The 15457-nt window shown below is 41.0% G+C and overlaps 1 protein-coding gene across 1 annotated transcript in view; it reads right to left on the bottom strand.

Moving 5' to 3' along the window:
• PCNX2 (pecanex 2) overlaps nt 1-15457 on the bottom strand; it is a 164927-nt gene that overhangs the window by 147605 nt on the left and 1865 nt on the right. The window contains exons 2-5 of the mRNA XM_052805317.1: nt 10714-10919; nt 8086-8203; nt 5766-5802; nt 3589-4878 (exon numbers count right to left, since the gene is read on the bottom strand). Coding sequence (XP_052661277.1) covers nt 3589-4878; nt 5766-5802; nt 8086-8203; nt 10714-10919 — 1651 coding nt within the window. The remainder of the gene's footprint in view (nt 1-3588; nt 4879-5765; nt 5803-8085; nt 8204-10713; nt 10920-15457) is intronic.

Raw genomic sequence — 15457 nt, 5'->3', positions numbered from 1 at the left:
CATTCGTGAGTTTTTACCCTGCATAAGTCTGATGCACAGCCGCATTTACTCACCTCCAGACTTGTCAGAGGGACCCAAAGCAGCCAATAAACCCAGCTTTCCTTAGGCTTCTCAAAGACTGAAGAAAATTTGCAGTTGCCCTTCGCAGGCTTTCATTAGGTGGGTGGTGCAAGTTTGATTCAAAACTGAAAGGACACTGGCCTGAAAGTAATTTTTAGCAACAATGTCAGTGGTACTTTCTCACGATTTAGAAGAGGTGGGGTGGCAACAGTACAGCTCTTAAGACAGCTTTTTTACGTCCTGTATTTTAACGCATTAAATCTGGCATCTGTGGTAGCATAAAGCAAGGCTTTAATTTTCTTGTACTGCATTTTACTGAGCTGTCTACTGGCAAAGGCTTATGCGGTCAGGATGGTAACTCTTCTGTTTCCACAGAACTCAAGTTCTGTGAGGGAGCACCCGTAACAGAGACCCATCCATGACATTCCCTCACTTGCAAGACTGTTCTGATGAGGACACGTCCCCGCCTTCTCCAAATTACGCAAAATGTCAGCTTTCTTACACACAGCTCTGAATTTCCAGCTTTCCAGGAATTTGCCAAGTTTCTCACATCGCCTAATAAACACCTTTGTGGGGTGCGTTTCATGCTCATTTGGACCAGGCATCTATTATTAGCTTTTGCCAATTAGGCAGCTTGCAAGGCTAAAAGAACAAAAAACAAACACAACCAACCTCCTCCCTCAAAACAACTGGCGCATAGCTTGACTTGCTCTGTATTCCCACACACACACGCCTTTTTTTTTTTTTTTTTGAACAACCACTTTAATGTGGGAATTAGGTTTATTCAGATCTGTTCTAAGATGCTGTTTTGTTAAAGCATATTTGTAATTGCAAGGCTGTAAACAAATTAGAGGCTTTCTCATTGCTAAAATCCAGTCTTACTGTGGGGAAACTGCCAGTAATGACAGTAATTTATTTTGGCAAACAGCACATTCTGACTCGGCTAGAAAACAAAGCCTACTTGCTCTTAAAAATAACTGCCTTTGAACTACCTCTCCCTAGCTTGAAGAGTTCAGACTGAATCTCCTTTTTCCCACAGCGCTGGTCCGAGGTGCAGGAGACACCTCGCAGCAACAGGAGCCATGGCCGCCATCCCCGCTCCTGCGGGGCAGCCCTCTTCCCGGGCCTGCTCCCTTCTCAGGGTGACACGTGCTGGGCCCACGCCGGAAACGAGCACGGCCGCTTAATTATACGCGCATGCAGCGCAACTTCACCCTCAGACGGGCTTAAGAAAATAGGAAAGTAGGAAATTCAGTTCAGGTCGCTTTAAGTAACAGCTTGGTCTGAGGGAAGAGCAGAATCCTTCTGTTTCTTCCTCAGGATCCAAAGGATTTCAGTAAGAAGAATCTCATTTGCCAGATCTAAAGCACAATAACTACACACACATTAATAAAGTTTTGGGGTTGGGGTTTTTTTTGGTCACTGTGGAATCTGAGTCTGATTTATTCTAATCACCCACTGCTTGCTTTTATGCAGCAATCTTCCCCATTCATATTACCTCAGGGTACTTGTCTGAAAGCCCTTTCTAGATTAGCTGCACTCTTTCCTTTTTTTTTATTTAAACTTACCTCTGAAATTTTTATCATTTCTCTTTTCCAGCTAAGTCACATCACACCGAAGTCAAATTATTGTGTAAATACTCCTTTTTATGGTTGATGAGTAGCAAAAAAAAAAAAAAAAAAAACAAAAAACCCCCAAAATATCGCAATCTGCTTGCTGCGACCCTCGGTTTCTTGCATGCTGGTGCACAGGGAGGCGACCCCCCCCCCGCACCCGACCCCCCGCACCCCAGGGACCTGGCCGGGCTCTCTGTGCTCAGCAATGGATGAGCTGAGCAGGCTCCGGTGAAAAGCAGGGCTTGCTCAGCACACGTACATCTTGGGCAACCACCGAGCACAGACTGGAGCCAGCCAGGCAGGCTGATAAACTCGATAGAGCAGGACAGAAACTGCTCTGCGCAACAGTCTGAGAAGGCAGGATAGATGGGTAAGACAGACCTGAAGAGAAGCACCAGGCCTAGGAGGAGCAAAATTAGGGAGGGAATGCACAGAGCTAGAAATATAAAGTGGAAAAAAAGTGGACATAAGTGAAAGACACAATGAGCTAAAGGTCTTAATGCACCAGATAGGACAGATAGGAGGAAAGACTTAGGAAAGGCAGAGTGAAAGGTAAATGGAATCCACAGGAAAACAACACATCAAGAGGATAAATCTACTTAATTTTTTTAAACAATGTAAAAGTACAAATTTCACATTTGTTTTTAAAAAAGCTGACAAACTTTGAAATCAGCTGCGTGTTTTTCATGTAATGGAAGGTTCTTGCGGCAACGAGCCCGGAGAGCAGAGACTTCCTAGAGCCTGTCTACGGACAGCGCCAAGCTGTTCTGCTGAGCGCCATTTTCCTACCTTCCATGCAAAATAGGTATTGAGATTACACCCTCTTAGCCTGTCTTAGAACAGCTTATTATAGGATCTAAGGTAAACTAAACATTTTGGAGAAGCGGAAGATATGGGTTGTCTTTCACTTTGGGCCCGATCTTCTAAACTGATTGCATGGATCACTTGGCAAGTACCCTGAGATTGCACCTGCCTTCACTGCACCGTATCTCGCATCCTCACGAAACAGTCCGGCTAGTTTTGCCTAGAGAGCTACTAAAGACACTGCAAACAATATTCCTTCCTAAGAGAAAGGGGTCACAGAGTTAGTTGACAGATATTTCTATCTAAGAGCTATAAATTGGATTGCATATAGGTTTTTAAATTAGCTGACAAGATTTTTTTTGTTGTTTTAAATAAAGCCCCTTTGATTAAATGGGAACTTGCATGGGAAGATAGCATTTTTCATTAAAATACTGGGGGCTTTCATTGAAAACAACCACCAAACTTTCCTCCTTAAACCCCAAATATTTTAGTTTTAAGCAACTAAAAATCAAAACTCTTACCTACTGAGAATAAATACATGATTTTTTTCTTTTTTTTTTTTTTTTTTAATTATAAACCAACCCACATCTGTGCAGGAAGTTTAGGAATGCATGTGTGTACACACATACCTGTTAGCTAAAAGTTGAACCATCACCAATGACAATTCCAGCTTCCTGCATACCTACAGGCACACACAGATAACTCTTCAACACGCACCTGATAAGATGGGCAACGGCAGGTGTAATGCTATAGCAATACACATTTTTGCAAGATATTTTTTGTATTCCAACAATCCAGCCCTGCCAAATGCATGCTATTCTAGTACAAAATACTAGATACATACCAGACACCTAATGAGGTTAGCATTAGGTTTTCCAAAGGAAAATCTTTAAGAAAATAAAAATATTAAAAAGAACTGCAGCTGACACTATCACACTTTCACTAAATCACCTTGGCCCACCAAGCCCAGCCCTTCCCTGGCCCTATTAGCAAAACCAGTTTTCCTCTGGGAATTTGCCCTACTGCAGATCTCAGGATAAGCTGCTATAAATAATGTAACTAGTCACAACTACTTTATTCCAAAAGAGTTGTAAACCATGCATCATACCTCCAACAAGCCCATTTTCCTTTGTCGTCTCCATTTTGACAGTGGATTGATTAGATGCCTTCAACTTTGAGGTATTAATGGATTCCAGGAGGGAGACAAACTCTAGAAAGTTAGATTCATTGGGCACCTGTCCTTCTTTAGCTTCTAGATCCGATTTAGAAGTTGGTAAGGTCTTTTCTTTGTCAGATACCTCCATGAAATTCTTACTTAATAGCACATCTGTCCCACTGTCTACACTCAGCACCCGCATGTGCCTCTTTTCATGAGCAGTTCTACAGGACTGTGGGTCTAGCTTCTGCAGGTCTTCCTTAGAAGTTAAATCCATGGTCTGGACATTTTCAGAAGCATTCTCCCGATTTGGGTCTGAACAAGTGTTAGTTTCTAAAGGAGTATTTGCTGGGTTGCTGTGTTCCTTTACCGCATCACCCGATTCATAGCCAGAGCATTGGTTGGATGACAGCTCTGCATTTAAAATTTCTGGAGTTCTTTCACCTTCACTAACTTCTGGGCAAGCCTTACCTTTACTGTCATCAGACAGGTCAAAAGTGATAACGGGGATTCTGAGCTGTTCACTAGTTTTCTGACTTGGCCAACCTGCTGTAACTATACCAGACTCGAGGGCTGAGCTCGTTCTCTCAGTTCCCAGAGCCTTTAGGTGGACAGAGCCCGCTAGGTCACTGAGGGTGGTGTTTGGTGTAGTACTCATTGTGATGACAATTTTAATGGGCTCACATAGCTGGTCTCCAGGAAGAGAGTTGTCCACAACTGCAACAGCGGTCTCACTGTCCGAGCAATCAAGGTCTTCATGGGTATTACCGGCATTGCAAGAACTTTCCACGTGCTTGGGACCTTTGGTTGCAATGGCATTGCACTGTGGGCAGTTACTAGTAAAGCCTGTCTGTGGTGATCCATCTGGCAATTTCTCTCTTTTGTAGCTTTTAGGATAACTCAAATGGTCTGAAATAATTGAATTTTCACTGTCCCATGGCTCTGAAGAAACTCCAGTCCTTAAAATATCACCTTGCGATGAAGAAATATTGGAGAAGTTTTTAGCTACATCTCTGTCCACAACAATATCTTGGGTTCCATGCTGTCCATATGGCTGTCCGTTCCCTCCTTCTTGATTTACTCCATTACCGGAAAGTGTTTCCATAGCAGCTGGTTTTGTCACTATTGCTGAGGTGGTGGCACCCGAAGTGGAGGTTGTAGAAACAGGTAATAAATCTGCTTTGATACAGGGTGAGGTAGATGAAACTGGTGGTGCAGCCTGGTCTTCTAATACCATAACACCTAAGGAAAAAACATATGGGAGTTAGGTCTCACAAACATGAACACTGTGCATTATTGAAGTATGACCTTTAGCTAGCAAAATCTGATCCAGAACAAAGGAAGCACAGATGATATAGCTGATTAAAACAGTTCCTAAGCAAGGATCTTTTTTGTTAGCTACATGTGAAATACTACAAAAGCAAGCTGGAATCCTTCCAGGTCAGGACAGGTGTAGCAGCATGTCTATTTAATGTAAATGATCAAAATAGCTCAAGAAACAGCTGAAATAAAAACTAAAACATTTTACAGAATTATCCCCACTTAAGGAGAGATGAAAGAAAGAATAAGCCAGCATGGCAGAAGTTTGTTACATCACTTTGTGCAATTCCTAAATGGTCCCGTAGGATATGGTGATCAACCTTAACATAAAGGAGGTAAACTAAAATATATTGAGACATCTCAAGCACTGGAACTGTAGGCAAAGCAAGGTGTGCTGGAGTATACGCTACAGAGCTAAAGGTCAATAATTGTAACAGGAGTCTACAGTCGGAAGATGTTTAAGAGCTTTAAGATGCGATCTGAGCATTGGCTTCCTGGTTTAATGCTTTACAGAGGCACAGAGCTTCCCAAGAACGTGGGGGAGAGGCTCTTTCATCTCCCCGTGTCAAAATGGGGGGAGCTACTTGCATGCTCACCAAAAGGCTGCATCCCAAACAGCTTGGCTGACAGCTGAGAAAGCTTAGTCTGTTAAAATTCCCTTGAGATTTTGTTCTCTCGAGCTTTTCCATTCAGCTGCTAACATGAGGCACAACAGAACCTGCCATGGGGATCCTCTGTGCCTTTTTTTTTTTTGTGGCAAGCAATGATTAAACAAAGGTTTAAGGGGATTTATAAAGCCTTTAAGATACCTCTGAGATCTTCAATAGTTTCCCGTGTTGGCAGCTCCTAAAAATAAAAAGAAACACACAAAATTAGCATGGGCATTTATTAAATTCTTTTGGAAAATGCAATAGCTATCTAATCAAAGGTTAATTACAGCATTGGTAAGTTGCTAACATCACTGAAATTTGGACATGTACCTTGCACAAAATGCAAGGAGTGGGTGAGGGGGATGGTTATAGAACAGTCATGCTCCAAATTGCATCATTGCAATTGTGTGTGATGTTTGGGGAGGGGAAAAAAAAACTAAGATTTTTTTTAAAAACGTTTTGCAGTGCCTAATCCAGATACTTTTTTTTTTTTTTTTTTAATCATTACGGAATAGAATGTGCTCATCTGGTCCACTTTTCCAGCTATGCATTTCCAAAGCAGTAAAATGAAAAGTTTAGTCTCCAGTACTTGGTAACAATTTCTCAATGGAAAACTAGTTGGACATAGCCATTAAATTATCATAGAATCATTTAGATGGCAAGGAAGTTTTGGAGGCCATTTGGTCCAAATCCCCTCCGCCATACACACACACTCAAAGCAGGTAGTTAGAGAAGGTTGCTCAGGGCCATCTCCAGCAGAGCTTTGAATATCTCCAAAGATGGAGATTTCACCACCTCTCTGGACAACCTCTTCGGACAACCTCTTCCAGTATTTGACCACCCTCTTGGTAGGGGAAAAAAAAAACCCAACCACACACAAAAACTATTACATCTAATTGATCTAATTGTAGCTTTCCATGGCTGCAAGTTGCAGCCACTGTCTCTTATCCTGTCACTGGGTACCTCTGAAAAGAGAGTGCTCAGTCTCCGCTGTATCTTACCATTAGGAAGCTGAAGACAGCCGTAAGCTCTTCTTCTAGTCTTACAAAAGGTTTTAGCCTTACAAAGGCTAAAACATCCCATCTGCCTGTCCTCATACATCGTGTACCTCACTCCTCAGTCACCTTAGTGGCCTCTGCTGGATTCTCATCAGCAGGTCCATGTCTGTAGGAACCCACTGGGGAGCTCAAAACTAAACACAATACTCCACAGGAATACTTCGGGAGTCTAAATTCAACAGCCTAAGTGCATAACTAGAAAAAAAGCTAATGGGAAAAATTAATGTGGCTCTTTTCTGGCTGACAGACACCAAAACGAAAAGGAAATAATTATTATTATACCCTAAAATTTCATGGTGGTATCCTGGCAGCAAGAACAGGAGACTAGGTTTGACAAGACTCAACCTATGTGTTTAGCAGTAGGAGACTTGGTCGAGATCCCAAGAAGAAATGGGTTTGCAGAATGGACAAATACCAGAATACTGGGGACTAGGACAGAAACAAGGTGAAAAATATTTTACCTCATAAAAGAAAACTATTAATGTCTGTGAATCATACAGATGCTACAAAAAGGTAAAAACACTCCGGGAAGTGAGGAAATAGTTCTCATTCAGCTCAGGATTTGAACAGTTTGCAGTAAATAGGGACACGGGGTGGGGGTGGAGGGATATGAAGACAGAATGAAGTATCACATAGCTACTTATTCAGAGATCACTAACCATCCTCTGCACTGAGACAGGAGTCCTGTAGAAAAAATAGCATGGGATCACATAATTAAAGATTTTATCACCATACACATGGGGAGTAGCTTAAGATTACACAGCATTATTCTGTTCCTTGATTTTTTGAATAGTTAACTCTTCAACCTTCGCATGGGTGTTTCCTATTTTTTCTTTAATAACATCTACATACATCCCCTTCATCACTTCATACACTATTGATTTAGAAAGCATGGCTAATGGCATGGAATGCACATACGTCTATTTTTAACCTCATGTAGACATCTCCTAGATTTACATAATGTTTTTTATGCTTTGTTTAAATACTCAAGAGATGTGTTGGGTTTGTTTTATAACCATAAGTCTAGTTACAAAACCAAATTATTAACGCTCCAGGAGCAGATCCCTTCTGAGGCAATGAGAGGCTGCTCTGATTGCATTAGCCTCTCCTTTCTCTCAAAGCAGCCAAGAAAACTAGTTGCTCTTGGCAAGATGTACAAAGGCCATTTGGTATCTATAGAGCAGACAGACCCCTCTTAAGAAGTGCAGAATTACATATACCAGTTTCAGCTTTGCAAACCCAAACCTTTAGGACAAGGCTGACCGACAGCAGTGGTATACCTAGTAGATCCACGGAACGACCCTTCCTCCTCAGGGCAGACCTACGCTTCAAGTGATCAGTACCTGGCAATACAAAACTCCGTGTGGTAAGCTGTGGACTGCATGAAGTGAAGACATTATTACAGAAAACAGCATACTAACCATCGCTCCAGGTGAGTTCGGCGAGTGCAGAGCCTGTACTCTTGAACTGTCATGAATTGTTTGGGTAGAGTCATTTTGGTTGTTCTCACCAATGACGCCATTATCCCCTGTGTTATTGCTGAAAAGGAAGCAAACGAAGACGAAAGCAATGCTTCTTACCACAGAGGATCACAGTAAGTTTTGGGAAGAAACTGAGGAATAATAACAGAATAGGAAGAAGTAGCACAGCACAAGGAAGTGACAGCAGGTTTTTCCTCTCCAATGCTAAAAGCACAGAGCTGAAAAATACTGTAACCCCTTTTTGCACCTCCTTCCTCACCAAGGCAACTTGCCAAAAATAAATAATTTAAAACCCCACAGTATAAAATGATTCTGGTGTTTCAGGAAGTAGAGCATTGCTATGAGAAATGCAATGACATCTCTTCAAACTCCCTATGTGTATATAATGTCATTTAGCCTGCCTGACACGCACACGGATTTATTGGCACAAAAGGCTGTTTGGGGCTTCTCATTAGACATACAACAGTCAAACACTACTCCTTTCACAATTTTTGCTTTTCACATCCTTTGACTGTACCCTTGTGTACATATTGCTTATCTAACTGCCTGTTTATTTACCATCCTCCCATCAAACAACTATTTGAAATGCAATACATAATGTGTATTAATATAACCATTAGACCACAAAATAAAGTTGTTCCTCTGGTTTTAGCCAAGGCAAACATATGTCCATTACTAATTTCATATGTTATAAGACAACTTGTTGATCACTTCCTTTGTGGATGCATTCAACTACCCACTAACTCTTTTTACACATATTTTCTCCTAGCTTTTCCATGGATATAAGCAAGAATTTTTGGACAAGGTTTACTAATGAGAACTAACACATGTTCTCTTTCTTGGCTATAACACAACAAAAATTCAGTCGGAAAAAAAATCAACACTATAGTGAAATGTCAAAAAGCGTGGGTTTGGACTTTTTTGTTTGTTTGTAAAGTTGTTGTTTTCAAAAAAACCACCTTATTTTAAAACCCTACAGCTCTATATAAACTATAAAATTATTCACCTGGGGGTCTCAGCCACCTTTCCACAATTTTTTTTTTTGTAGTTCACTGGCTTTAAAAACTTGTTCAACCAACCTGTCAACTACCAGGGCCTGTTTAAGAACTTCTGTCATCCATCTAGTCAAAATACTAAGTTCTTTATTTTCTGATCAAGTACTAAATAATGGACTGTTGCACCTAGGACCTCCTAGGAAGAATAGTTACATGATTTAACACACAAGTTTTAAGTGATTCTACCTCTACTTCTTAGACCAAACAAAGGCAAGATAATGAAAGTTTGCATTCATCTCATCAGCCAGTGGGCTGTCGAGAACTAAAGAGGAATAGAGCTTGAAAGGCATCACCCAATCTAAAATAAAAACCTTGTATGGTTAGTGACACACATAAGAGGCATCAGAAGAGTCTCGATGCAGGCAGACCTCGACACTCCCAGCAACGTCACTGTCAGGAGCATAGCACAGACGTGCATGTGTAAAGACACAGACGAGCAGTAGCATAGAGGTACACAAACAATCTTGATACTACTTAGCTTCCACAGAGCTAGCAGTAGCAACTGCAAATGCACCAAAAAATACCCAAAGTTCTTTTATACAGAGCTCTCTGTTGAAGCTTGACTGGTAGTTATAACAAACCTACTCAGTTTAAGCTTTGTTTGGACATTTCTATGCTGCCGTCACTGTTGGATGTACCTTATTTCACCATTTTTCACATCTGTCATAACACTTGGGAACACTGGAAGCCTCTTGCCAGCTTCATTTGTTTGTATGACTCAAGCTTGAAAAACCAGCAAGAGAGGTCTACATTTATTCCAAAAAGTGTACGGTGGAATATTCTACCTATACAGAAATCTGGAAAATGTCAGTACTAGTCTTTAGTCCAATACTGGTTTTACCTTTAATACCATCTCAACCTGGAAGCAGCCTTACTGACTTTGTTTATTTGCAGCAAAGTCATAGTGGTTGACTCCTCAGTAGAAAGGCTGCAAATACCTGACAAATGCCCCTGAGAAATAAAAGCGGTTCTAGCTTTCCTCATGAACAGGACCACAGAAGCAGTCACAATAAAACGTAAAGGGGAAAAGTGACTTACGCATCTAGGTTTGATCCGAGAGGAAAGTTACTACAAGCACACAAAGGCAACATGAGCTCAGGCCTTCAAAGCCGTGATATTAAAGCATTTTCTTTGCCAACAGGTGCGTGCCACTTCTCCTCCTCTTCCCAGCAGGTAAGCACAGCAGGAAGAAGAAAGAGCAAGCATTTAAGGCTTCCCCAGAAAACTTCTCCCAGGTTTTCTCCAGGATCTTTTAGCACCTCCCAGACAGGTCTCTTCCTACTGCCTTCACCATGCCCAGCTGCTGCCTCACCCTCTGAATCAGGTGCAGCTCTACCTGCTTCACCACAAGCATGCTGCAGCCACCGAAAATAAAAGCACTAAGCAGGTTTTTGTTCCCCACACAACTGTGAGGCATTTTCCTGCAGTCAACAGGCATTTCTGCTATGCAGGACCATGGTGCAAACTCATCCGTTTTATAGAATGTACCAGCAATGGGCGATGAAAGCCTTACCTACGATTTGAGGGCTGAACTGTGTTTCCTTTTGGAACTTCTGTGTCTTTACAATGCCTTCCATTTTTTCTTGAGAGCTTTGGTTGAATTACTTCACCTTTATCGAACATGAGATGCAGACGGTAACTGATCACCTTTATTACTGTGAAGAACACTGTCACCGAGCTGCAGTACACAAAAACCGTAACCGCATTTGCTGGAAAAGCCTACAGAAAGAAATAATAAAGACATAATCATAACAGTTTATTTTGAGAAGATGCTATTAAGATTTTTAAAGTAATTTTCAAACTCTTTATTCTTTATTGTCTATTATTTGTACCTCTACTGAGTTCTGCAACCACAAGAAGTAGCGCATCTTCATACAGCATGCTTGAGTTCCACTCACAAAATAGGTCTAAGGATTTGTTCAAATTTGAAACCATTTTACGAGATTTATTATTCTTTTGATTAGCTGTGGATATTATTTATTTCTTAACAAAATCAGTAAAATCTCACAATCGACAAACATTGTAAAACCTCCTAAGATACTGCATTCCCAGGATAATGCAGCTGCAGCCTTTCCTAAACTATGAACTTATAAAAATACAGACACAACATGAAACATTAGTTATCTACAAACAGGAAACCCCTTTTGAATAATTCTGTCATCCTACCCTGCTTCTCAGTTATGATTTAACAGTTAAATGCTGTAGTTTGATCTCCTTTTTCTAACACTTCTCATGTTCCGAACTATCTTTACCACCAAAGAATTTTAAATAATTAATCAGGATTAGTCAAAACAAATGAATAAAATTCATGTGGAGAGGCAGCCTCTTTGGATTCTTTTTCTAAGGTTCATAATTGTCAATTTGCAGCTGTGTGATCTATTTACTGATCTGTGATGAGCACTGTATTTCTCAGTCATTAAAATTAATTACAGTTCAACTATAGTCTGGAAAGTTCTTTCACAGACATTACATACAACAGTTTTGTATGTAAATACTTCCTTACAGTGAAGGGCAAATCACAGCAATGGACACTTGCAGTTATAATTGAAGGGCCAAAGCCGTTATCATTATAGTCATGGAATGCCCTTATGTATTGTTGTCAAGCAGCTGCCGGCTCACAATGAGTTTAATCTTTTCCCAGGTTTTTGGTTTTTAAACAGAGCATTACTATATCCCTGCACAATTTGTAGCGGGGCGGGGTGGGGGAGGAAGATTTTTCAATGCTCGGGATTTGCTAAAAGCCTACTGAAGTTAATTTTTAAGAATGGTCTTTACTTTGGGCCTAAATCTATAATTTTAAGTATCAGCATTGCAGGTCAAGGAGCATTTGGATGTAAAAGACTAGAATTCTTTTCAGATTCATAAATAAACCACACTGACCACACGGGTGAAGGGAACAAGGCACACTTACTTCATCTCTAGAACAAGTCACCACATTTATCTTGATGTTGAAATGAATATGTTGAATCATTTCTGTGTTATTACAAGCAAGTGGGTTGCTATACTGCTGCTACTTTTGGCTTAGTGAGACTTCATACCTTCAAGATGTACATGTGAAAATTTTCAGGCAAATCCTTTTTTATTACTATTCTGATTCATATACAAAGAATCTATTGCACAAAAGTGGAGTAGCTATTTAGCATGTAGGTACTACTAATGATCCCTGATAAGACAAACATTACTTTCTACAAGTTGAGGCTTAGTCTGTTAAGAGTACTTTGTGGTACTATGTATATACCGAAACGAAGCATACCCTTCAGTTATTTAGCAAATCTGGGCCAGAAAGAGGATCAGTTTGCAAGGCCATGCTCTCGGGGTATAAGGTTTGGTGGATGAGGTTGAAGAACTTGTGTTTTATGTCTAATGTATTTGCAAAACACAAGTTAAAAATTGCTTGGTTTCACAACGAATGATAGCCAAGTATCTGTAATGATTTGTTTTAAAGAGAGATTTGTTCACTTTCCAAAGAATCTCTTCAACTATACACTAAAAAGCATAGGCCGACCACTCATTATTAAGTAACAGCTCAGAATGAGCCACTAGAAAAGAAATGCTCTATAGGCAACGTTCATAAAGCTTAATAAATATTATATGAATAATGTCAAGAGGACACAACAAAAATAGACTTCCAGTAATGCAGTCTATGGCTGCATAGAGCACGCTATGAGAGAACCAAAGGAAGCTCCTAGACTTCCAAGTGGAAAAGAGGGCCAGTTTTAGCAAATGCTGAGGGCTGCATGTCCTCATCCCTGCCTTGTGACCAGACCTACCAGAGATGCGCCCTGAGCCTGCCAGCCAACTCCCTGCCCATCTGCCCAAGATATACAGCACTTCCCCACGTACGTGCCATGCATGCTCACAAGCCTGCCTATGTATAATAAGGCCAGTGCATCCTTAATATTCTAAATCTTGGGGCGAGCTAAGTAGTACAAGCCAGCAGCTTGCTCCCTGCCCACAGGAGGAATTAGGAGAAAGATGAAGGTGAGAATGGAAAGCCCTCGATTTTCTGAACCAGGCCTCTTGCATAAGGGTACAAGTGTCATATGACTGCAGTTCGTGTTCCCAGGTACAGATAGGTGAAAGCTATCAAGTCTGCTTGAGCTAAGGAGGAATTAAGTTATAGACCACTGAGGAATTATATGATAGATTCACTTTTGATGCAGTATAGTTATAATTAGCCTGGTTTCCTATGGAAACGAGGTTTTATAATCACACCATGTGCCTGTGTATTCATCATCTCTCTCCGTCCCCTCTCCTGAATAACTTCCTAATTCTTTAGCTACTTTCAACTAACTTTGAGAGAATACACCCCACTGGGACAAGGTCACAGCAGCACACCTCCTGTGTTAACGAGAGGAACCCACACAGCTCTCTGACCTTTTGAATGCCACCCCAGTGACAGGAAAAGCTTCAACTGAGCTGACAACTTATTAGAAGCTAGAAAAAAAACCATCCACAAATACAAATTCGTTAGAAAGCAGGCTTCATGACATCCCACAGGTTTCTGTGGAAGCTGTAGCTCTAGCTTTCTTTGCTCTTGCCCAATTAAAAACTCTACCATAATGTACTTTTTGTTTTCCAGTAGCTTCCGTTGTTATACCCCACACCAGAACAGCGTGGGGTCACAGGCAGAAGCGCAGGCTGGCGCGTTCCAAATGTGGCCTTACTACTGCAAATGCAACAGAGTTGACCTGCCCATGCAGGGAGAGCTGTTGCTTGGGGCTTCTGCCCACCCAGAGTTTGCTCCCAGAGGAATGGTCAAATTCTTCTCCACGTCTACTAACATTATTTGAGTAGCACAAAGGCAGAGGTGACCGAGGTATATGCTTCCTAATATAAAGGTGTGTAACCTTTGAACAAAACACCACACCTTGTAAATTGGACTGAATGATTAGAGTCAATTAAACCCAGATGTATCCCACCTGATGCTTGAGCACTTGCAGCATCAAAACCAAGACGGTGCTGCACCTGGGCCTCACTGTCTTGGTGTGCTACAGAACACAAACAAGGGAACTACCAAATAAATATGCAGTCAGCCGCTACCATCAGGCTTGCAGAGGTATGAGTGGGAGATATAATATTGGAGCCAAAGGTAAATATTTTTATGTTCATTTAGCTGAACTGGTAACCAAGAGATGTCTATCACACAGTACAAAACATGGGAAAACAGGTAGCAAATAAAATCGCAAGGGCAGTTTTAAGTACGCACCCTACCACACAATAAATACAGTAAGTACAGTGTAGCTTACCTCTCTTTTGTGGAGGTATATGTATCCTTACTTTCACAGAGAGATAAAGTGGGGTAAAGCGTGGCCAAATGGGACCAGAAGCAGCTGACACACTGCAAGTTTTATTACAACTTACCACTAATTTATGTGCCCACACCCTTATACTGCCATGTTGTACTTCTCCTATCAGAGCATGATTTGAAGTAACAACCCTGTAAGTTCAAGGGCTTCCTGTCCAACAAAAGGAAGAAGAAACACTAAGCCCTTCTGGGGACCCACTGAAACATGGATGCGCATTCTCTTGTGGCTTGTAAAATAAGCTATAGTACAACCATTCCCAAAGCTGCATCTCCGAGTCACTGGTGTTTCACCGGGGCTGAATTCAGCCCAGTGGCTTTTTACAACAATTGCCACTATTTTCATGCACAAAACACCTGGGAACCCTGGATTGTTTGGTGGAATAAGATAACTTTAATTTTTAATCTATTATGAGTGTTGACATGGCTGAGTTAGAAGAGATCTCATTACAATTTTGAAAGTTGATTTTAACAGCAATGATGCTCCAAATAATACCCAAGGTACATTTTTAACTGTTTATTTACTACTACAAAGGATAAATGAGAAAGAAAAGGAAGAGATGGAAACACCGATCTGCATTTTCAGGGGTGGGGAAGCTAATAACAGAACCATTAGTACCAAAAGGAAGCTATGCTGACAAAGCTGGAGAATGAAATCCTCAATCCACATGACAGAAACAACTTGATACTATAAGCTGCCCGACACTACTGTCGACACGTCTCTGCCAAGCCAGTGTGAAAAATCTAAAAACTGCTGGATGAGTTTTGCCATTTCATTCAAATCAAACTGTTTCAGAGAGACTTTCTGACTTTGACAGAAGCGCAATTAAGATTATACCAACCAAAGGAAAATTTTAAAAAGTAGTACTCCAATTTGTTTTGACTTTGACATTTCAAGAAATATCAGTGACTGCTTTAAGCTGAATCCAAAACTACCGGTGTCAAGTGTGTA

Source organism: Harpia harpyja, chromosome 13 (genome assembly GCF_026419915.1).
Source record: "Harpia harpyja isolate bHarHar1 chromosome 13, bHarHar1 primary haplotype, whole genome shotgun sequence".
In the NCBI taxonomy this organism is placed as follows: domain Eukaryota; kingdom Metazoa; phylum Chordata; class Aves; order Accipitriformes; family Accipitridae; genus Harpia; species Harpia harpyja.
The sequence above is the reverse complement of the archived record's forward strand: the minus strand, read 5'-3'. Positions and strand labels throughout refer to the sequence as shown.